The sequence below is a fragment of the Phaseolus vulgaris genome, chromosome 3 (genome assembly GCF_051622355.1).
Source record: "Phaseolus vulgaris cultivar YP4 chromosome 3, ASM5162235v1, whole genome shotgun sequence".
Classification (NCBI taxonomy): Eukaryota; Viridiplantae; Streptophyta; class Magnoliopsida; order Fabales; family Fabaceae; genus Phaseolus; species Phaseolus vulgaris.
The window spans coordinates 3,803,941-3,827,500 of NC_143500.1; the positions used below are offsets into that span (position 1 = coordinate 3,803,941).

The following is a 23,560-nucleotide window of genomic DNA, read 5'->3' on the forward strand; positions in this document are numbered from 1 at the left end:
AAAGAAAAATTATCTTTAACTGACGAACACTCAATTTTAAACGGTCACCAATGATTTTCGTCAACTACTACTATCTTATTGTTTAAATGTATAAACACGTGGTTCGTTCAAAACTCGTATTAAAGCACCTGCACAAATCACTTTTAACTGCACCCAGTGATTTCAATAGTTATTTTTTATTTTTAAAACTAAGGTACCGTTAATTTTAATTTTAAATATTCAAATTAAAATTTAATTTAAATTATATATTATGTCAACATCCTTCATATATAATTTAGTTTAAAATAAATTTCACTTCGAACTCTAATAATTTAAAGTAATTTAAATTATAACGGACTTATTTTCAATTCTATTTAGACCGTCTAAGTACGAGAATGCTAAGACTTTCTGGTCCCAGATTTTCTTAGACCATCTAGTGTTTTTCATCTATTAAATAATTGCCAAATTTCAACCAAAGTCATGCATCTCCTCACATTCAATTCAAACTTTTTTAATTAAAATCGTTTAACCATAACATGGTTTTGGTATCCACCCACGATATACTTTTAAGTCGTCTCATAGATAATTTTTTTATTTGTTTTTGTAATATCACAACGAAATTGTACTATTTTGGTGAAAAAATCTGTCTCACCACCGTTTTCAAATTTCTCGGTATTAATAAACTTCATTCCAAGGTGGATTATAAAATAAAACAACTCTTCTTAAGTATAAAAATGCACAAAATTTACAAACATACAAGCTATGTAGCACAGATACGAACACTGACACGACACGGACACAGAGATACACATAATCTCTAAAATGTAGGACACGAATCTATATATTATATAATTTTGAATTATATAAATTGAAAATAAATATTTATGTTCAAAAATATGTTTCAAATTTTTGTGAGTAGAAATATATTTTTCATCACTGGTTCAAAAAAAATGTTCCTTATTTTTATAATCATAATAAAAATTTATATAATAAATTTGAGTTTTTAGAAAATTAGTGTATTTATACCTTTTAAAATTGTTAAAATCGTACTAGAATTTTCAAAAATTCAATAAGTATTTTTTGAATTAAACACTTCACCAATAAGTGTCAATTGTACGAGGATCGACACCGATACGTGTGCACGGATACGCCATTTTAGAGAAGTGTCTGAGCCTCAGACTATAAGAACCCTAGTTCCAACCATACAATTTTCACAACTAAATTGTCCAAATTAAAAATTATTGTTATATTATTTGCTTTTATTTTTAACTAACAATCATATAGTCAATTTAACCAATGACATATTAACACATTTTAACAAATATATTAAGTAAAAAAATAAAAGAAATAAAAGGTTTTTTTTTTTTTTATCACTTTAATCTAGTATCACCATGTCCATTCCAATCCTCTCAGGTCTCAAACCCATTCGGAGAGCTTGCAGCAAAGAAGCTCTTACAATCGGATACAGAGAATTCAGGAAAATATGTATTGATATCAAACATCTTGAAATTCTTTAAGATAGCATTAAAAGTCTCCCAACGGTTCCATCATTTTGAAAGAGGAATTTGTTCATGTGGAGATTTCTGTTCTGGTGAATACCTTGATAATATGAAAATAGATTATACCACACTTCTCTGCTTCCTTCCTGTTGCTGGCAGTCACTAATGAAATTTAGAAATGTGTGAAACATGAAATTGAGGAAAGAGAGAAGGCGTGAACATTTTAACCCTGTGGTATTTTGCAAAAGTAAAGAGAAAAACTCCAATAGTCAATTGAGATAATGCCAAAAGAAAAGAGAAGAAGAAGAAACTCAAATAGTAAAAAACTGAAATGAACTAAAAACAGAGAAAACTACAATTACCGTTTCGCCTAAAATGATTAATGATGTTTTACTTCTACATCTACACTCTATTTATAAAATTTCAAAGCTTTACAATTGGGTGAGCCTTAGTCTCATTTTCTTTGGTTGTGCATGTAAACGTTCAACAGACCTTGTGCTAGCATTTCCTTTGGTTGTGCATGTAAGTAGAGTACAACACCTAAACAATCACCACATCCAAATGATTTAGGAAGTACACACAAAATCAAGTTGCTGATACAAAGCCACACACACAAAATAACCCCTACATACATCAGGGCATAATGCAAGCGATTAATGCATTTCAAACATGAAAGAACTAGTGAATTTACACACAGACTAAAGATTTACTTTTATTTATGGAAATACTAATAGATAAAGGTTAAGAATATAGACATTAGCACAAAGAAAGTCACAAAATTTGGATTGGACCCCCTCCAACTCTATGAAGTATACAGGGTCAACAATTAAGTCTTCCCAAGGAATTCTGATGCCTGAAATCCAAACCCAAAACTATGTGATCAACTAACCAATGCCTTCAGTGTTATGGTAGATACCCATTACTTTGTTACATAAATAGTTAGAAAATTGGCCGTTAGAGAAATGAGTCATGTTGCCTAAGAGGGGGAAATCTCAGTCATTTGTGAGATCCTTGAAGCCTTTGGGGACTGGGAGAAGCAGACCTTCAATGTTATTCCTGTTAGCCACAGAATTCAGGGGACAATTTCTTATTTTCTTCAAACATAAATACCAAGGTCCTATCACATTTTCTTGCTCTATTTGTAGCAACCTAACCAATTAACTGAACAGTTGTACCAGCAAAGGCTATATACCCTCAACTAACAAGGCCTGACTAACAGGGGCAGGCCAGTAGGTTCCAAGGTATTTCTCTTTAGAGATCAGAAAGCTAAATGCTTAAACTTTAGGTATTTGTCCTGATAATCTAATGATGCAATCATCTAAAAGAATCCAAACTATATAAATGAATGGATAAACATCATGCCAATCCTCCTCCTCCTATAAAGGATTCGTAAAGCATTTGTCAAGGTGCAAAACCAAATTTCTCTCCTCCTAAACCTCGAGCATCAGTACTGTTCCAAAACCCACAATAGAAAGATTAGTAACCCTAATATTCTAACAACTATTGGATTATATGTGACATCTAAACCCACAGAAGTCTAACATATGCCCTGTTATATTTACACAATCACATCAGACATTGCAAAAACAATTCAATTATTCATACAGGAATTGCCCTTTTGTCATTGTTCTTCGAGACTACAACAAAATTGAGCACAGAATTTGATATGTACATTACAGACAAGAATAAAAGACAAATTTAAACTAAACTGTCAAGCAAAGTTATTTCTATACCCGGAAGCTAATTCTGATTTTTGTTTTCCAAATAAATGCAAACTAACAATGTTATTCTCTTCGGAGCAAATATCTAGACCACTGGCATCCGAAATTGTGGCCTGAATGTCTCCATTCACAGGGCTCAAAACTTCAATCTGTAGAATGAATATGAAGCGTTAAGTACTAAATGTTTAATAGCTAACCTAGAAAATAAAACCTTTTCCAGAACAAACAACAGAACTATAGACCTTGAAACAACTTACCTCATTGTTTTTCCTTGCTACAGCTAATAACTGCAATGCCAGAAATGACAGGGAAAAAATGAGAATTGTATTTTTCGGTTTCATTTCTTATGGTTAAACTAAAAGGAAATCTCCTAATAAACAGATAGAAGACCAATAATGTTATATGGTAGTCCGATAGTGAATGCAGGTAGTGGGGTAACATGAAATTCATGTGTTGCATGTTAAATAAGTTCATGAAACACTTGTTACAAAACAATTAGTTTTCATAGGAATTAGTATTTCAGGATTTAGAAAGTGACACCCATTTACATTTTTCCTAAGAAATAATCCTCAATTAGATAGAGAGAATGATGTTCTGCATAACACAGTTATTACATAACGCATTCAAGCAATATCAATCAGGTGATTTCCTCCTATCTCCCTCTCCTTCTATTTCACCCTATCTCCCATTAATTCAACAGTTAAGGAGTGAATGAATCTTAGTGTACATTTCTCGTTTTTCATCTGAAATGAACTAAAAACAGAGAAAAACTAACTACAATTACTGTTTTGCCTAAAATGATTAATGATGTTTTACTTCTACATCTACACTCTATTTATAAAATTTCAAAGCTTTACAATTGGGTGAGCCTTAGTTTCAACTAAAATTGGGCCCACAACTAATCTAAAAGTCCTACATGAACAGTCTCATCTTCTTCTTGAATTTTAGTTGAGTGTCAGTGCTTCATTGGCCTTTTATCTTTGACCATGTAATGCTTGTTTTTGAAGATTTTAACTCTTTAAACTCATATTTTTCCAATCTTTCTTGGTATAAGTGTCTTCATTGAAGCTCCTCATGTCAAAGATGAAATTTTAAATGTCTCAAAAAGACCATAAGCAACTGTTAGACGATCTATGCAAAATTTAAGTTAAAAGTAAGGCAATTTGGCCAAGTGGCTGAAAATAAAAAATGGCCTAAATCATCTCAAGAGTACATAGAAATCAGGCAGTCTCAAAAGAGAATCATGCAAGTTCTGAAAAATTTGTAAACAACACAGGAAGAAAACAAGTTCTATGAAATCTGAGGTGAGTTTTTGTCATCTATAAAGCATCAAGAATATCATAACAAAGATATAATTTCTCTCAGTACTGGAAATCAAAACCTACAATGGAGTAATACAAACCTGATTGCCAGCAAAATCACAGAAGCAAATGTCATTAGCTGAACCGCTCAGTATGGAGAGCAACTGTAAACACTGAATGACATTACAACATCTGGTTACATAAAATCCAGCATCTTTTCTCATTTTTCAATCAAGCTCAAGTATCTTCTTGATAATTCCATAGACAAATCTTTTTCACCTTTCTTCTCAAGATGTATCCTAATTTTTTTGTATGCTGAAAAATTAGGTTTAAGACCCTTGTCCATCATCTCAGAAAGAACCTTACTGGCAAGCAGCACATTCCCATTCTTCAAATGAAGGGTAGCAAGCAAGCTGTAGTTTGCATTGCTAGAATAGCTAAGCTTATCGGCAGAACCAATCACATACTCATGTGCTTCCTCGTACTTTCCTGATTCAAAGTATGACTTTATTACCGCAGCATGAGTTAAAATACTTGGTTCTATACCCTTCAAAGTCATTTTATCAAGAAGCTTCAAAACTAGATCAAACTGATGCTGCTTACAAAAAGTGTTAATAAGAATATCAAAGCTATGAACATCAGTTAAACCATAGTTTTTCTCCATAGCTTCAAGCACTTGACAAGCTTCATCGATTTTACCACTCTTACATAGACAACTGAGGAGCAAATTATAAGTACTGGCATTCACATCAATACCACTTCTCTCCATCTCCTTAACCAAATCTCCTACTCTTTTACAATCACCTCTCTTACACATTATCTTCATTAAGACATGATAGTTCTTCACCTTCCTCCCAGCTGCTCTTATCACAAACTCAGCTATCTCAAACGACCCCGAAAGACCAAACATTTCTACCAACAACTGAACTCCACAACTTTGATAAACCCCTCCAACCTCATTGAACACAGCCATAATCTTTTTCACACGTTCAATACTAGAAGCCTTGTCCAAACCTAAATCCAGCAAAAACCCAAAAGCCTTCACACCCAAAAACACTCCTTTAAGGCTAAATCCCCTCAAAACGGGAACCATTGCCTCATAATTCCCCAACAACCCACAGTTATTAACAAATAAGCTACCTAAATCAGAATCACAACAAATATCAGGATCAGAGCCTTTAAGCCAATCAAAGAACTGCAATGCTGACACTCTTTCACTTGCTAATATCTGAAAAATGTCAACAACCGATGCATCAGACAAAGACACGTTCATACTATTCAACTTGCATCCCAAGTCATCCCCATTCTCACGAATCAGTGCAATGATTTGAGCAACTTGCTCTGAAGTAGCGAGAGGCCTGCCCCAGTAAGGAGTATAAGTACGCGTACAAAAATACAGGCGAGTGTTAAAGTGCAAATTGGGATTGAAGCGCGAGTGCCCATTATGAATATTAGAGCGAAAAGTTGAAGAAGGCGCAAAAGGGTGTTTGGGGGAGCAAAGAGCGGAACACCCAAATGAGAAAAGCAAATAACTTGACAAGCGGGTAGGAGAAGGAAGGGGTGTGGCTGAACTTGAAGGTGGGGTGTCGGAGAAGAAGAGAGAGTGACACGAGTGAGGAATTGAGACCAACCTGAGGTCGTTGCGGATGTTTCGAATTGCCATTTGAAAGAGTTTGTTGAAATTAAGCTTTTGGTACAATTTACCAGAAGTCTGTGTTTCTTTTGCGTAAACTCGGCAGAATCGGAGTGAACACGCTCAAACTCGCGAGTCTGCTCCGAGTTGGCGAGTTCAACTGGGTTTTCGTTTTAACCCAAAACGGTGTCCTTCTGAGGAAAATTAAATGAAATAAACTGATCTTTGTGTCTTCTGTGGAGTGCGCGGAGGTGGTGCGTCTTCTCTGAACGAGTGCGGCGGTGGTGGCGATCGAGGGGAGCGGTCGCGCGGTGGTGGCGTTTCGTACGTTCGTGCGGCGATTGCGGTGGTCGCGGGTTGCAGGTTGACGGTGGTGTCGGAGATGCCGTCATCATATAAGGTTAGAGATGGGTGACGTGGAATTAGGGTTCCATTGTTACGTGGTTTAATTAAGAAACATTATAAAATAAATATTATGGCTTTTGGTTCCTCCACCACTGATACGAAATGAAAAAATGTTCCTTAATTAAATAATTGTTTTGGAAAGGGTATTTTAGAAAAACTTTTTCTTCTAAATTTCTTATTTAAAAAGTTCATATTATGTTATGGATTTCGTATATTCTAAAGTCTCTTTAAATTTGAAAATAACAGGCTTCTTTCAATATTTGTTATTTCAACAGACTTATAATTAGATCAGAAGTTTTTAAATGACAAAAAGAGTACTTGGCTTGAATGGCTTAACTCATGCTAATTGCTCTTTTGTGTTTCCTAATGTATGGATTGTTGCTCTTGTGTTGAGGTAAATAATATTAATTTTCTATCTTTGATTAATTACTCAAATGGTAAATTATTGTATATGTGCAACTGTTACATATAAATAAATAAATAATTTATTTATTTATTTATTTATTAAATGTGTAAACTATATTTAAGTTTGTTTGTGAACCCAAAATGGTAATTTCCAAACCCAAAAGTCCTTCTTTCTATGATTGCCAACACACCAAACCCAACCTTATCTTGAAGCCATCATCTCCAACTCCTTCATTTGGTTGTTTTAGAACAAACAAGGTAATTTGAGAACACAATAGTATATATGCAATATGAACCACACCACACTTCAAATGAAAAGTGTGCCCATTTCTTCATGGACAATGGTGCCATCACCTATGTTGCCTACACCATTACCATCTTCTCTTGGTAACACTTCCACTCACAATTCAAGCTTGTGTTATGCCTTTAAAGATGTGGATTTGAGCAAAAGAGGTATAAGACTTTTGTGTTCAGCAAGGAGGCAAATTAGATACCAAGATGAGGAAGAAGATAGAGATGAAGAGTATGGTCACAATGAGGAGATTACTAAGTTGGAGATTTATAGTCAGTCAGCAAAAGGAGAAGCACTCCTTGTGCATGCACTTTTGGACCAAGAGGAAGTAGAATTGCTTATCTTCAAGGTAATTTTTTCTCAAAATACATAAAAATATTTTTAAAAAAGTAAACATAACCTATCCATTATGCCAAATAATTAATAATAATTGATTTTACATAGTCTTAGTTGGACCCCAATATGCTAATAATGTGTATTTCCTAAGAGAAATTTGGTTGCAACACATTTCAGGGGTTCTCTTCATGCTTGAGCTACAGTACCTCCCCTGACCCAACAAGAAGTATTCTTCCAGCCAGGGCAGTGATAGTGTCCATAGATAGAGTGAAAGGACCTTTAGATCCTGCTAACATAGAGTATCTGCAAAAGGGTGTAACATGGGAAGAATTCAAGACAAAACTTCTCTCTAATTAAGTTTTCTTCTCTTAATAAAAAAAGAAGCATGTTATTTGTTCTAATTTTTCTTCAAACCAGATGAAATAACAGTTTTTTTTTCATTTTTAATCATAAAAATGTCATTCTTTTGTTTTCTTCTGCTTGGAATAATTTTTTTTCTTTATTTTCTATCTAGCTATTTAAATTATGTTTTCCTCGTGCATTCAAAATAAATTTTTTATATTTTAAAAAATACTTTTTTGCAAAGCATTAAGAAACTTTTGAATCAGTATATTTCAGAATGAATAAAATTCATAATTCATGTGCTTTTTAATTATTCTAAGATCATTCTAAAAAATCTAACAATAAAAACTTTCATAATTAAAAGAAACATACATGCAGAGAATACAATGAGTAACATATAGTAAGAGGAAAGTGTGCTTTATACACTAGGGAGGGGCAAAAGAATTACGTGCTAGTGTGCAATTACTACTTATTGCAGCTATTATGCTTTTAGCTTTCCATATTATCGATAACAAAATTAGTAACAAATAGTGAAATAATTTATCTTGAAATTGAACCTATAACATTGGTTGTAATGAATGAGATGGATTATTTCCAAGCCACAGAATCAATATCATCCATAGCTTGCTTGTACAATTCAAGCCTTTTAGCTAGTTGTGATCTCTTTTCCATAAGTGCAGGGTCTTCATCCAACAAGGCCCCCAATTGATCCTTCTGCATACACACCACAAATTTTCTTTAACCTTCCAAAAGGAGCATTTCACTACAAAGCATTTGGGAGACCAGTAAAGTAAAGCATAACAGAAAACAGTAACTTTTGCAGATGTTAAATAATACATGAGATGGATTGGATGAGGTCGCAGAGGACATGTTTGACGTGGTGGAAGAGGCTGTTCTGGTTGAGGTTCAATCCACTGTCATGTTTGCTTTAAATATGCTTTGTTATGCTATCACAAATTTAATTCTCAATATCAACCTTCTTTTATTCCTCATTCATTTGTTCCATCTTGGTCCATCTATACCAAATCCTAGGTATTTTTCAACATTACAATGGCCTCTACAGTCTGTCCTTATCAAAATACTCAACCAATCACCACAAGCTATGATAACAAACCTATTTCTGGTTTGGCTGTAGATATGTTCCGCATATATTTATTATTTTGGGATGTTACAGATATAAGAAAATTTTCTGTAAATCAGACTACAATATTTATAATTTGCTCTATATATTTTAGTGATAGATAGGCTTGAAAGGCCAAGTGGTGTTGTTTAGGTTAATTTGGCCATCACAATAACACAAGATAACAGCTGAAGACACTTCACTTAATACTCTTAGATGTTAGTCCTTGAAGTACCTCGTCAAGATGTTTTTCCATTGCAGCTTAATGGAAGAAGAACTCATAAAAGTACGAGAAATTCATCATCATAATTTTCAGTTTAACAAAACAGGATTTGATGGAGTAAGAAAAATTTAACACTATAGCACAAGAAAAAAGCTTTAGTCAAGGATGACAGAAGTAGGTGAGGTTGAACAACATTACAAAAGAGGAAATTCAAAGTTGTAAATTACATGAAAGTCAAATGTCATTATTCTAATGATTGATGATTGATCATCACAAACAAGATCAATAAAACAAAAAGTTGAAATTAATTTTATCAACTTTTAGACCATTGCCTTCGGAGTTGTCCCTATAAAAAACTGTGTAGAGTTCATCAAACATTTTTGTCATATTAGATTTGCGGTATCCAGCATTTGCAAAGCATTCTCCATTGGCATGCACAAACTTAAACCAATTTTTATGTTCGTTAAGATTCTGACACTGTTTAACATTTTTTTCACAGACATGACATGACTAACAGGTCTAATTAGTGATCTTGCAGAGGCCCAAAAATCAGAATAATTTACCATCATGTAAACCATGTGAAAAACAACTTAATGTAAAGAGGTAGAAATTGATCTATCTGCGAAAAAATGACAAAAAGATATGAACTTATACCTCCCTTTTCCCGACTTGAACATAAAATTGGTTTAGCAATGATCTCTTTGCCTCTCTAACTTGACAATGAACCACGGCTTTCGGTAGAGAATGTTTTAGTCCATCACAAACCATGTTGATATAACCATTAACATTTGACCCTGAAATAAGTGTCACAGAATCCTTTAACAACCATAAATCTGTTTCTTATAATTTTTTAGGGAAAAGATCAATGATGAAGATGAAATTCAGATATCTATAGATATTGTTGAAATAAAATCGAAAATAAATAATAACTAATACGACCTTTGTTGTTATTTAGTAAATTTACAGGGAAATACTTGTACTAATAGATGTATACTAACTCTTGATTAAACCCCATTTTATCTTGATTAAACCCCATTTTATTTCCACGAAACTGCAAGCATTGGTTATTGCATTTATACAAAATCCCGCTTTGCAAAATGTCATTCACTTGGTCCCTTTTGGTGCTAAAATGAGAATTTCATAAAGTTAAGGATTAAAGTAACCAGCACTTACAATATCCGGACTTGAATGAAGATTTATTCAATAGGTGTTTGTACTTACTGTTTGTAACACATTTCTACTCAGACTATATCTCCCAAACATCAATTCAACATCATCTAAATTCAAAAATCAAAGCCAGATCTAACACAATACTTAATGATTATCCAAACACCCTATTCTTAATTTTGTAGAACCAAGAATTAACATAAATGATACACAAGAATTAACAAGAAAAAGTGTGAAGTTCTAAAGTCTTAAGAAGTGGACTTCTAAGCAGTGAGAATGCATGCAAAGAATTATTTACCAATTTTACTGAGGTGACTATCTGTACTGTCCAAATTGGGATTAGGAGCACTCCGATTTGGGTTCTTTGGATCTGATTTTTTTTCTGGTTCAGGATGCATCTTCCGGAAAAATTCCACTGTTAGATAGCCAGACTCCATATCCACCAAGCGAATCACAGTCCTCCTACTTTCTTCTCGGAATCGATCCAAAGCCTCGTTTGCAGCAGCAGATATATCAGCTTGGAGGGTGGGAAACCTCTTCAATTCCTATATCAGCTATGACAGAATTACTATCAAGTGCAAAGATATGAGTTTTCAAGGGTATAGCCTAAGTTGTTGCTGGTTGCAGGGGTGGAGAAGAAGGATTTTTTTCTTAAGCCATGGATCACTAAGCTCTTGAAACCATATTCGAGTTCTTGAGAGAGAGTGGGAGACAAGAAAAGAGAAAAAAGAAGCTAACTTGTATTATTGAAAAATTGCTTACAAAATAATAGGTGTAAAGAGAAACATAGATGTAAAGAGCAGCTGATAAAGCAACTACAACAAATACTAACACTAACACTGAGCAAGCAACCCTTCACCCCAAAACTATAAGCAATCCCAAAGTCTAAACATACACTTAATACTAAAGATAAAATTGAAGATAAACAATCTCAATATTCTACAAGATTTTATTATGAAAAACTATTTCTTACATCTTTTTCTCCTCCAACATCCTGTTCCTTAACTCCAATTCCTCATTTCCTTGTTCCAACTCTTAATATTTGACAGTTAAACTAGAGCAGGAGGGAACACCAATATCTCCCCTACCACAAATAAATTAACTGTTGACTAATATCAAGTTCATCGCACTAGGATGCATTATTTGAAAATTGGAGTCTTCTGAACGAGATATATCAACTTAAAAAAGAACTATTCCTACCTCAGTTTCTGCAATTGACTTCCGTACAAGCTCCTTCAGAATTAGGTGGACCTGAAAGTAGGTATCAGGAATCAATTTGTAAGCAGAACAAACAGTGGTAAAAGATATTGAAGAAACACTTACGAGGCAATCTTTTACAGAATGAAACAACAAGAAGTAATGCAGGTAGTTAGTGAAACATAAAAGAGGTAACCCATTCTTCTGGACCAACTTTTTTTTCCTATTTGAATGCTAACAAACAGGAATAAGAAGTACAAAGAAAAAATATAGGTTAAACAATCAAAATGTGATGGACTTGAGGAAGGGTGCACATTTTCAAATCTATGGTTTTTGGAATTAAAGATAAAAGATTCTAGCTTCGAAATCGATGGATCATCTCAAAGAGGTTTAAAAAATAAAAAAGAAAATGTATGTTGGGTTTTTACAGTGTCGGGGGGTTTAAAGTAGCTATCACCCAGGTTTTGGTTGATAAGGTGGGACATATGAAAACTAAAGAAAGTTAATTAGGAATTCAGATCATAACGGATATCATATGCTGTTAAATGTTCCAATTATGCCATAGTTCACCTGTGACATTGCAAGACTTTAAACAATTCCTTTAAAAGCAGCATGTCCTTCACAGTACATGAACAAGTGTATTAAAACTTATAAATATCTGCCAAGTCATCACATTTAAACAGATCAAGGAATAAAGTCAAGAGGGTTACAGCATCCACAGAGGCTTCAGCTGGGCCTTTGAAATAGCCAATAGATCCCTCAATAAGTCTTCTGTAGCCTTGCTCTGGAGCAATTAGATGTGGCTGATAACCATCCGCTTCTGTAACTACCCTTTCAACATTCTTTACGGAAAGATGACGATTAAATGGGAGCTTTTTTAAAGCAGCTGGTAATTGGTTGTCAAAAACACCATATATCCGGTCCCCACCAGGACGGCTAGAATACCAGTTGGTTACTTAATCAAATATATTAATTCTCCAAAAATAAATTAAGACAATAAGGAAAATTACTTCAATAAATTGTGTTCATGACAAAAACGTGATTAAAATTGAACTCTTTTTCAATCTTTTAAACACTTGGTTTTTCTAGAGTGAATTATTAGAACTGATGCCCGAAGCGTACTTATGCGATTTTGTCCTCATTTTTTTGAAACAAAAAATAGGCAGCACTTACCCTCCATCCAGGTGTTCTTTAAATACTTTATCAAATGCTCGACACATCTGTAAAATTGTGTATAACTTTGCCTACACAAAAAGTAGTGCTAGTTAGTACGAGCAAAATCCAAGAAGTTTCAAACACAAGAAGATTGTTTTTAGCATTGATTGAACTTCTGACCCCTGAATCCACAGCTATTGGCCTGCCAATTCGGTCTAACTCTGCATTAAGCTCGTCAATGGCTTTATTTATTAAGGCAATGATACTGGGTATCTTCTGCCTAATAACATATTCCAAATGCTGCAGTGATAAATGCCAGTATAGGAAGGAAAGGGAAATTACTCACGATCACTTAAAATCAACATAACAAAATCATTAAGGAAAATTACGTGAAGAAAATATTATTGAAAATACTTGGGATAGAAGTCTGGCCAGATATTCTGCCCCCATTTTATGTGCCAAATGTCCATACTCGGGACTAGTCTCGAAATATTCACGCTCCTTCTTGCGAGCAACAATCATGTCAACGTTTTTATTAATATCAGCCTGTGAACGATTGACAATTCCAACCCAAGGATGCTGCAACCTGTATTGTCTTCCTTCGAGAACCTATAAGATTCGGTTCACATAAACACAACTTTTCATGAGGTTATAGACTCAGTCTTAGTGACAACATCAAAACTGAACATAATCATCATGTAGCTGTTACAGAATTATACCTCAACTGCATTAGTTCCTTTATCCATAAGATCAAGTTTTGTCAACACCCCAAATGTCCTTTCACCTGAAAAAGGAATAAAATAACTCAACCACATTAGCTCCTTTCTAAACGAGTCACGGCTAAAAAGGAAAGATAAAGAAATATATGATCATAGGAAACAGTATCAGCACTAAAAATTCCTTCAAATATAAAAGACATACCAGAAGGATCAACTTCCCTTGCAATTTTTATTGCATCTGAAGTGGCAATATCTTGATTTGCAGGAGAGATGGCCAATATAATGCAATTGGGCTGCACCATAAGAAAATTTGATTGCTCGTCATAGACATGTAGAAGTTAAATGATAAGATGTAATACATGTATTACGTTTGTAATTATTTTCTTTATTTTTATGCTATTTGGGTATGCTGAAAATGATTGATGTAGTGTGCCAACCTAGCTGGGATCATATGTTATATTGTGAAGTTTTTGCATACTCTACTTTTAATTAAAAAAAAGGATAAGATGTAATGAATTTGGAAGAGCATATTTATTGGTTCAGTATGCTTATTATAACTTACCAATTGCACAATATTATTATTGTTATTAAAATATTGGTACTTTGACATATAAGTCTTTTGAGAAGGTGGGCACCATAACTTGCAGAAGGATCAATGTCATGTGTCTTTAAGAAATTAAATGGGTTGGAGAAAAAGCAAAGGAGCTTGACACTACAAAATTTTAATTTGGCACAAAAGAAAGGGTTAGAAGAAAAAATTATGTGGGTAATTGTGGACAAGGAACAAAAAGAAGTGTGGTGGTGTGTAAAGGATTGGGGATAAAATTTTATCTTTAAAATTAATGGTTGCATTGGATATTGTCAATATCATTAATGCTTCATCACAACTACGACTGGAAGCACTTCTAAAAAAAATTGGGAAGACATGGAAAGGTCCATTCAAGGATTTCCACAAGACAAAAGTTCTCAAAGGTTGGGACCTAGATGAACATGCAGGTGTGAGACAAGACAGTTTACAAGAGCTCATAATGGTTTGTTTTTGAAGATCAAATTGAGGAAGGACAGCCTACTCTCATTCTTTATTTCTAATGACATGTCAATTTAGATTATGCACTTGTTGTAAGAAGTAGAAGGAACATTTAATCACTTGTTCTCAAGATTAGAAATTTATTATTTTAAGAAACTCTAAGAAGACCTCGCAAGGATTCCAAGAAGATTCAAGGAGAGAATCTTGTTACGCAACAGTCAAGGATTTTATTATTTATGTTTGTTTTGAAAGTCACAAGCAGAAAATCAAGAAGTTACAAATCCAAGAACAAGTGGTGAACATTTGAGTTTTGACCTTTAGAAAGGTAAATATTGGATGAAGATAATGAAAATTATAAATTTGTATAGTACTAGTCTTATTTGGGATGAGATGTTTGATAGTAAGGAAGGTTTCTAATGTAGTCTTAGGTGAATCAAAAGGTTTTGGAGCAAGAGATACACAATCTTAATGGTGGAAAGAAAATGTTGAAGAAAAGGTAAGAAACAAATCCACATCACTAGAGATAGAACCAATTTACAATATATAAGTGGGGACAATCCTCACCTTACAAGCCAGTTTTGTAAAGATGAGTTAGGCTTAAACTCACTTCTTAATAGGAATGTTTTAAGGCCTTATATAGATGTAATGTTGATATTTGGAAAAGGTATTAGAAGATAAAAACGAAAAAAGAAACTTGTGAGACACAATACAAAACTTTTAACAAGTTTTTCCAAGATCTTGGGACAATAATAGACATGTAAAACGGTAGTATTAGAAATCCAAGGGAATGAACAAAATCTTGCTTAATATTGAAGAATTCAAGACAAAGTTGTTGGTCTTCATGGTATTCTGATTGAAATTTGGAAATGTATATGAAAATAAGTTATCATTTGACACAATAATGTGATTTTTAGATCTAAGAAAATGTCAAAATAGAAGAGTTCTTTGGTTCCTACATATTTAGAATTGTGTAACCTTTAGAATAATAAATTTGCAAAGCATATTGAAATTAAGGAAAAGAAGATAGGGCATAATTTAAGAAAAAGTATAGGACTGCAGATAATTAATTTGGATTTGTGCTAGAAATGGTTCAACAAAAGGTGTTTATATTTATCTTCTATGGGAATTGATTATAAGGTATTGAAGTAACTAAAGAGAGTTACACATGGTTTTTATTGACTTGGAAAAATTGTATGATGAAGTTCCAAGAGAAACATTCTGGAAGGCAATGGATCACATCTTATATTTGGATTTTGCTCTTGATTAATTTTGTCTTGAATGTACTTCTAAGAACATACTGAGATTTTCTCTAAATGTATACTTTCTCTTACTGATGATGGAATTTAGATCGAGAAACCAAAAATAACTCCAAACTCCAGCTTTGGAGACAAACATTGGAGTCAAAAGGGTTTTTGCTTGAGTAATAACGAATATTGTGTATTGAAATTTTAGCAAGAAGCAAGGGTAAAATGACTTGGAGGTAAAAATTTGAGATTACGTAACACAAGTTTCTATATTTGAGAATTTAAGATCAATAATGATCGAAATAGGTGTTACCTAAAGGAAACTAGTTTAAAATGAAGAAATGCATTAGGGGTTATATGTGAGAACACAATACCTAATAAATTCAAAGGGAAGTTTTATCCTCTAACTATACTCATGGTGACGATGAATGTTGGAATTTAAAAAGAGAAAAAGTGAAAAAATGGAATGAAAAAAAAATGGGAATGTGGTGATGGATATGTGGTCACACATAAAAGGACAAGATACGAACTGATTGTATACAAGGAATTCTATATCAGCGTGACACCAATCTAGGAAAATATGACAAAATACGGATTAAAGTGATGGCCACTTTGAAAGAGATGATTGAAATAAAAACTGTTTCCAGTCAGGAACCACTATATAAGTTTTAATATTAGACATGGTACATGGTTCGTTCTTGGAAGGGAGTTCATATATAGTATATTGGCTTTAATTTCCTTCCTTTAATAGCCCTTATTTGACAAAGGTCATATTAGCGTGCTTGATTAGTTGTTTAATACAATTTGCAATCATATATGATTATTCATTTTATATTAGAAGTACAATTACCTTCTCAATATAAGAACGGACCATGTTCTCAATATCTTGAACAATAGTGTCTGATTGTCCCTCTACAAAAGAAGCACAAATTCTATTATTTTTTTAAAACATTAAGAAGAGTCCTCTAAAAATTACATCCAACTTGTTTAGAAATACTGGGAAATGAGGAAACTTTACCTACAGCAACTTTTGTCAACCCAGGAAGGTCGATGAGGGTTAAGTTCACAACTGCAGAGAAAGCCATGAAAAGTCATTATGCAACTGTAATTGAAGTGTCGCATATAAGTGAAGGTACAATTTGTTTCATGTTCTCAATTTGTTTCAACTATACAAAATTTAGCCTTACCTTTAAACCACATGTACTTTAATTAATTACCAAATAATACGTTCAATGAGAAGGGGTGATGGTAAAAGAAAACACATGACAACGTTACAAAGTTATTAAATCAGTTAAATTGCTTGTGCTGATATCAACAGGTGATGGAAATAAATACCATGGGGAGAATATATGCTCAGTTGAATTGGAACGTTTGAAATTGCCTTTGTCTTCCCAGTTATACGATCTGTTTCATCTGAAATTTCTTGTCTCACAGCAGCTGCATACGACAAAAGAGGAAAATTTCTACAGTTAAGAGCTTTACTGTTATTGTCATCTATAATTTCAATTAATAAATGATGAAACAAAGCTTAAACCTCAATAATGTAATGTTCAAGAGTTAACCTTTAGTCTTTCATGGAAAACACATTTCTATTCTGAAACCAAAGGAACATTAACTTGTAGGATTTAAGTATTGCAAATACCTTCTAAATAATATATTTTCTATTGATATTGGCTTAGTAAACAAGTGTGTTTGATGCACCTATCTATGAAGACATTCTGATGCAAACCATTTGATGCACCTATACATATGATGCCAACTAGAAACATTTATCTTCTTATAAACGGTCTACGCTTTAACGTATTAGAGATGTGATTCACGAAGTTAACTATAATTGCTGCACCTTGTATAAAACACATTGATGTTGGTTGGTTGATTCGTGTAAGCAAGTTTTCATCATAAGTTTGAGAGAATAACAATTGAGTTGTAATCTCTGAATCTGTAACTCAGATATAAACTTGTTTCATAATAAATTACTAGTGAACGTAAATTAGAGTTTGCTATGCTAATACTCTAATTGAACTACTATAATTTCTTGTGTGATGTATTACTTCCTTCTTCTTCTGTTAGTTTTGGTGTTTGTTGTTTGCAACGTTCTTGTATTTATCTTACAAGTCAACTTGGTTTAAATCTACAATATTTGCTGCCTTGCATTACATTTACGTAAATTAACAAAATTACTTATGTTCCTTTTTCTTGTATTAATATTCATTTCCTTTTCTTCTTTTGCTGCTAGGCTAAAGAAGACAGATTATAAGGGTCTTCCTACCGTGAAGGGGTGCCAAGCATAGAGGAGGTCCTGGTGTTAGTTATGTAGTTAGGGAGTTTGGTAACCAAAATCATTGGAGGCATTGCGTTATCCTTCTAGCCACTGTACAACGAAAATCATTTTCTCGTAGTCAGGGCCCTATGCTCTGTTGGAAGTTTACTTTTTTTCCGGAACTACAATGACTTACAACATCAGAACCCCTAAGCTATGCATTTACTTCTAGACAAATTTCTGCCAACTGAGATAGGATACTTTAGTTTATGACTCGTTCTCCTAGTCAAAACTGTTGTAAATAGTAGATTATTGAGTTAAAAAAAATATTCTCAATATTTCTATAGTAATAGGCTAAACCAAAAGAAAGAGGCTAAACCTCTATTTAGTGACTTGTTCTGTTTTCTAATACATTTGTTGGACCACATAGTGTAGCATTTTCTAGGGGGATTTATTTAACATATGTTGTACACAATAGGGTTTTGAATTCTGTTATGGACTCTCTTTGGTGTTCTATTCATGGATGGCAAGCAAACCTGATTATTACAAAGAAATCTCTCTAGTTGAACCCTATCCAAGAGTTATTATTTATCATTCTATCCAGAGAGAAGTCCAGTTTGTAATGAATTTGTTAGTTAAAATGTGGCAATTAAGACAATCCATTAATTGAAAATTTAAAATGAAATTAATTGTTACTACAATTGTGTTAGCCATGCTTAACAAAGGACGTATAACATAAAATATAGCATCAAACTCATGCCAGAAATGGCCCTGAAAGTCTACGTCTCATCTACAACCACAGCCTTTCTATAAGGAAGATAAATAATTCTGTATTATTAATTCAATTTAATGATAGTTATTTTTCAAGAAAAACTAATACAATTGCAAATTATATGTAAATCAGATGGATTTCTGTATCGTGGCAACAAATTTTGCAGCTCATGATTAAATCTATCACTCTCTAAATGACGGACTATGATCCACTAAGCTCAAATAAGTATAACTCTTCAGCCCATGATACCATATATTCACCAAAAAATTGAGATTAGACAAATAGCATTGAATCAATAGAAGACTATGCAATACAAGTGGCTTTACATGATGTGAGCTCATCATTAGTTAGTGCAAATCTTACTGAAGTAGGAAAGAAATGTTCATAGTCAGAAACATCATTACCAAAGTCAGAGAATCTCTTCCTTGATTGATGAAGAAACTCAGCATATTCCTGTTTCCCCTCTTCTGTCTTGTGAAGTTGCAGCACTAGTGGCCTCCGTGTGACAATACCTAATAATGAATAATAATGTTATAAAGGCGTTAAGATGAATAAAAATAACCACTCTTTACAGCCATCAATGGAATAATGACCAATGATTGTTTCAAATGAAAGCAAAAGGACCATGGCCAATAACTAGCTATTAATCAGAATTTCTAAAAGAAATATATATTTCCCGGGTTATTAGACAAGGCATGAAAAACTAAATAAACATTATTTCCAAAGTTTTGCAACTTTTCTGATCCAATAAACCATAAAAAATTAGTGTCCCTGTCTGCTTTTAAAACAAAACAAAAAAAACTCTTAAAATTGAAAGAACTCGTTCAAATAACAACAGTTCAAAAGAAATCTCTAACTTTATTACAACTTTATTACAAGAGTGAGGTTACTATCCTCCTCGAAAGTATTAAATAAAAAAGTAAATCGTGTTTAATGTCTCAGTAAAACACAAACAATACTTGACAAAAAAAATGTGAAAAGATGATTGAATTCCAATTCCTCACAAGACAGCTCCTTGTGCAAGTAAATGGCAGCAACAAACTATATAATAACCACCTTTATCTTCATTTAAAATTGATTAGAAACACAAATTAATATCTCCTTCACTCCTATTTAACTATCCCTACGTAGTCATAACTTTATATTTTTCCAGTAATAAAATTATATTATAGAACTAGTATTAATATATTTTTATATTAAGAAATAAATTTAATTCTAACTCAATCTTTGAGCATAATAAGACCAACAAACTCTCATTAAAATAAACTTATTTTATAGAATCGGCTATAAATTTAGATTTATTCATACTTATATATTTTAATCTCTAGTTGATATAAGATTTTCAACTAAAAAAATAAGAAAATACTAACTAGATCAAACCTTAATCCCACAGAGTTATTCTAAAAAATGTTTAATCCATATCGAAAAATTTATATCCAAAATAATATAACCATAATTCAAACATGAATAACATGGTTAAAAAACACTAATAAATATTACTTGTGTGAGCTTGGAGGTTACTCTTCCCATGAGAAGGATCTAATGTTTCCTATATTTTCAGGACATTAAATATATTCATCTTCTTGACATATTTTCTTTGTAAAAACAAAATTTATCAAGAAAAAAAGAGTGCAAATTAAGTAACACTGTAAGTGAAGATTACCAGATCCACGTGGCAGAAAATCCCTTCCCACAACACTTTCCAACACTGATGATTTCCCTGAACTCTGGTTAGATTCCAAAATCACAATCAACCAATCACAATATTCAACAAACACAATGAATTGATTAAAAAAAGAAGAAAATGTCACAATCGAAGAGAAGCGCGCGTAACCTATCGCACCTGTCCTCCAACCACCGCGACGGTCGGAAGCGCCTCCCACAGGGACATCCCCTCGCCGCCGTGGTCGCCGAGCACCGTGCAAGCGCGTTGGATCTTGTTGATGAGACCGATCAAGCTCGTCATGGTCGCCATTTTGTCGAACAACGACTAATGCCAGAAACCGATCCCAGAAAACGGTTATATGGTGAGACTCAGTTGGGAATGCGAATGGTCACCTTTTCGCAGATTTCTTTCGTGTGTGTGTTTTTTGTTTGCATGAGGAAATGCAGCAACCAATGAGAATGCAGCAACCAACAGTTATATTGTTTGTTTGGGTTTTAAATAAAGATGATGTGGAATAGAAAGAACGTGACAGGATGCATGGTCTTATTTTATTTCATTCTTTGGATTCCATAAAAAAAATAAAAAATGTACACTCCATAAATCAATAAAATAATATTTTAATTATATTTATTTTATTTTAGATAATATTATATTATTATAATGTGATGTTGAGTATATGTTTTTATTATGTATGGATGAAAAAAAAATTCCTACATCAAAAGCAATCAATCTCTTACGGTGTTAATTTAATCATATATTCTAATTATGTTTAACTATGGGAAAAAGAAACTTTATACATATCTATATTTTAAAAAATAAAATACAAGTGAGATAGAGGCAATTAAATAATAGTAAATTTTAAAATGAAAATATGGTTTTTTTCTTGATTAACATAATATTTTAATATTCAAAATAATCATTCATATATAAATACATATTGCTGTTTTTCCAAAAAGAATAATGTAATATACAAGGAGTTTGTTAAAACCATTAAATAATTTTTAAAAATATATTCAATGAAATAAAAAAGGCAAGTACATACTCTAATTATAAATGTTAATTGTTACATGTTAGTTGTTACATGTTAGTTGATACCGTTTAGTTGTTACCTGCTAGTTACCGGTTAGTTGTTACCTGCTAGTTACTTGATATTACATGTTACATGAAATATGTTACATCTTACCTCCTACCTAGTACCTATTACCTGTTACTTGCTACCTCTTACTTGTTATATCTTACCTGCTACATACTATCTATTACCTGCTACATGTTATCTATTATCCGTTACATGTTACCTCTCACCTGTTACATGTTATTTACTACCTGCTACCTCCTATATCTTACCTGATACATGTTACTTGCTATATCTTACCAGATATATGTTACCTGCTACCTGCTACCTGCTACTTGCTACCTACTACATGTTACCGGTTACCGGCTACCGGCTACATGTTATCGGCTACCTGCTACCTGTTACCTGTTACAGGTTACCTGTTACATGTTACATGTTACATGTTACATGCTACATGCTACATGCTACATGCTACATGCTACATGCTACATGCTACCTGCTACCTGCTACCTGCTACATGCTACCTCTTACATGCTACCTCTTACATGCTACCTCTTACATGCTACCTGCTACCTGCTACCTGTTACATCTGACCTGTGACCTGTGACCTGTGACCTGCTACCTGTGACCTGCTACCTGCTACGTTCTACCTTCTACCTGCTACCTGCTACCTTCTACCTGCTACATGTTACATGCTACCTGCTACCTGCTACCTGCTATATCTTACCTGTTACCTGTTACCTGCTACGTGTTACCTGTTACCTGCTACCTGCTACCTGCTACCTGCTACCTGCTACATGCTACCTGCTACATGCTACATGCTACATGCTACATGCTACATGCTACCTGCTACCTGCTACATGCTACATGCTACATGCTACCTGCTACATGCTACATGCTACATGCTACATGCTACATGCTACCTGCTACCTGCTACCTGCTACCTGCTACCTGCTACATCTTACCTGTTACCTGTTACCTGTTACCTGCTACCTGCTACGTACGTGTTACCTGCTACCTGCTACCTGCTACCTGTTACCTGTTACCTGCTACCTGCTATCTACATGTTACATGTTACCTCCTACCTGCTACCTCTTGCCTAGTACCTCTTACCTGCTACTTGATACCTCTTACCTGCTACCTGCTACCTGCTACCTGCTACCTGCTACATGCTACATGCTACATGCTACCTACTACCTGCTACCTGCTACATGCTACATGCTACATGCTACATGCTACATGCTACATGCTACATGCTACATGCTACCTACTACCTGCTACCTGCTACCTGCTACCTGCTACTTGCTACCTGCTACATGTTACCGGTTACCGGCTACCGGCTACATGTTATCGGCTACCTGCTACATGTTATCGGCTACCTGTTACCTGTTACAGGTTACCTGTTACCTGTTACAGGTTACCTGTTACAGGTTACCTGTTACATGTTACATGTTACATGTTACATGCTACATGCTACATGCTACATGCTACATGCTACATGCTACATGCTACATGCTACATGCTACATGCTACCTGCTACCTGCTACCTGCTACCTGCTACCTGCTACCTGCTACCTGCTACCTGCTACCTGCTACCTGCTACCTGCTACCTGCTACCTGCTACCTCTTACATGTTACCTCTTACATGCTACATGCTACTTGCTACCTGCTACATGTGACCTGTGACCTGTGACCTGTGACCTGTGACCTGTGACCTGCTACCTGTGACCTGCTACCTGCTACGTTCTACCTTCTACCTTCTACCTTCTACATGCTACCTGCTACCTGCTACCTGCTACCTGTTATATCTTACCTGTTACCTGTTACCTGTTACCTGCTACGTGTTACCTGTTACCTGTTACCTGTTACCTGTTACCTGCTACCTGCTACCTGCTACCTGCTACCTGCTACCTGCTACCTGCTACCTGCTACCTGCTACCTGCTACCTGCTACCTACATGCTACATGCTACATGCTACATGCTACATGCTACATGCTACCTGCTACATGCTACATGCTACATGCT

General features: G+C 34.1%; 3 protein-coding genes across 8 annotated transcripts; 1 reads left to right on the forward strand and 2 right to left on the reverse strand.

Annotated features, from left to right (window-relative positions):
* Nucleotides 1–1,726: 1,726 nt before the first annotated feature.
* Nucleotides 1,727–6,301, reverse strand: LOC137806158 (uncharacterized). Its single transcript, XM_068606139.2, has 4 exons — nt 4,602–6,301; nt 3,457–3,486; nt 3,212–3,348; nt 1,727–2,018 (listed from the first exon to the last, which is right to left on the reverse strand). Exon 1 carries the CDS (start codon nt 6,161–6,163, stop codon nt 4,721–4,723), a length of 1,443 nt encoding a protein of 480 aa, XP_068462240.2. The 5' UTR covers nt 6,164–6,301; the 3' UTR covers nt 1,727–2,018; nt 3,212–3,348; nt 3,457–3,486; nt 4,602–4,720.
* An 837-nt stretch (nt 6,302–7,138) lies between these two features.
* LOC137806160 (uncharacterized) lies at nt 7,139–8,907 on the forward strand. Of its 2 annotated transcripts, none has more exons than XM_090300347.1 (2): nt 7,139–7,584; nt 8,594–8,907. In XM_090300347.1, the coding sequence occupies exons 1-2, from the start codon at nt 7,234–7,236 to the stop codon at nt 8,705–8,707; spliced, it is 465 nt and encodes a 154-aa protein (XP_090156473.1). In that variant the 5' UTR covers nt 7,139–7,233; the 3' UTR covers nt 8,708–8,907. The 2 variants fall into 2 exon arrangements, with proteins under 2 accessions (XP_090156473.1, XP_068462244.1); XM_068606143.2 differs by lacking the exon at nt 8,594–8,907 and adding an exon at nt 7,749–8,044 and having other exon boundaries at nt 7,148–7,584.
* On the reverse strand, nt 8,250–20,858 carry LOC137806157 (phragmoplastin DRP1C). Of its 5 annotated transcripts, none has more exons than XR_011080312.2 (17): nt 20,641–20,857; nt 20,461–20,524; nt 19,202–19,309; nt 17,101–17,202; nt 16,784–16,834; nt 16,616–16,677; nt 13,697–13,787; nt 13,495–13,559; nt 13,190–13,384; nt 12,956–13,075; nt 12,794–12,864; nt 12,331–12,556; nt 11,624–11,674; nt 11,397–11,507; nt 10,722–10,968; nt 9,911–10,050; nt 8,250–8,627 (listed from the first exon to the last, which is right to left on the reverse strand). XR_011080312.2 is itself a non-coding variant. In XM_068606135.2 (16 exons), the coding sequence occupies exons 1-16, from the start codon at nt 20,770–20,772 to the stop codon at nt 8,502–8,504; spliced, it is 1,851 nt and encodes a 616-aa protein (XP_068462236.1). In that variant the 5' UTR covers nt 20,773–20,856; the 3' UTR covers nt 8,250–8,501. The 5 variants fall into 5 exon arrangements, 2 of the variants coding, with proteins under 2 accessions (XP_068462236.1, XP_068462238.1); XR_011080313.2 differs by having other exon boundaries at nt 11,397–11,525; XM_068606135.2 differs by lacking the exon at nt 11,397–11,507 and having other exon boundaries at nt 20,641–20,856.
* Between the last annotated feature and the right edge of the window lie 2,702 nt (nt 20,859–23,560).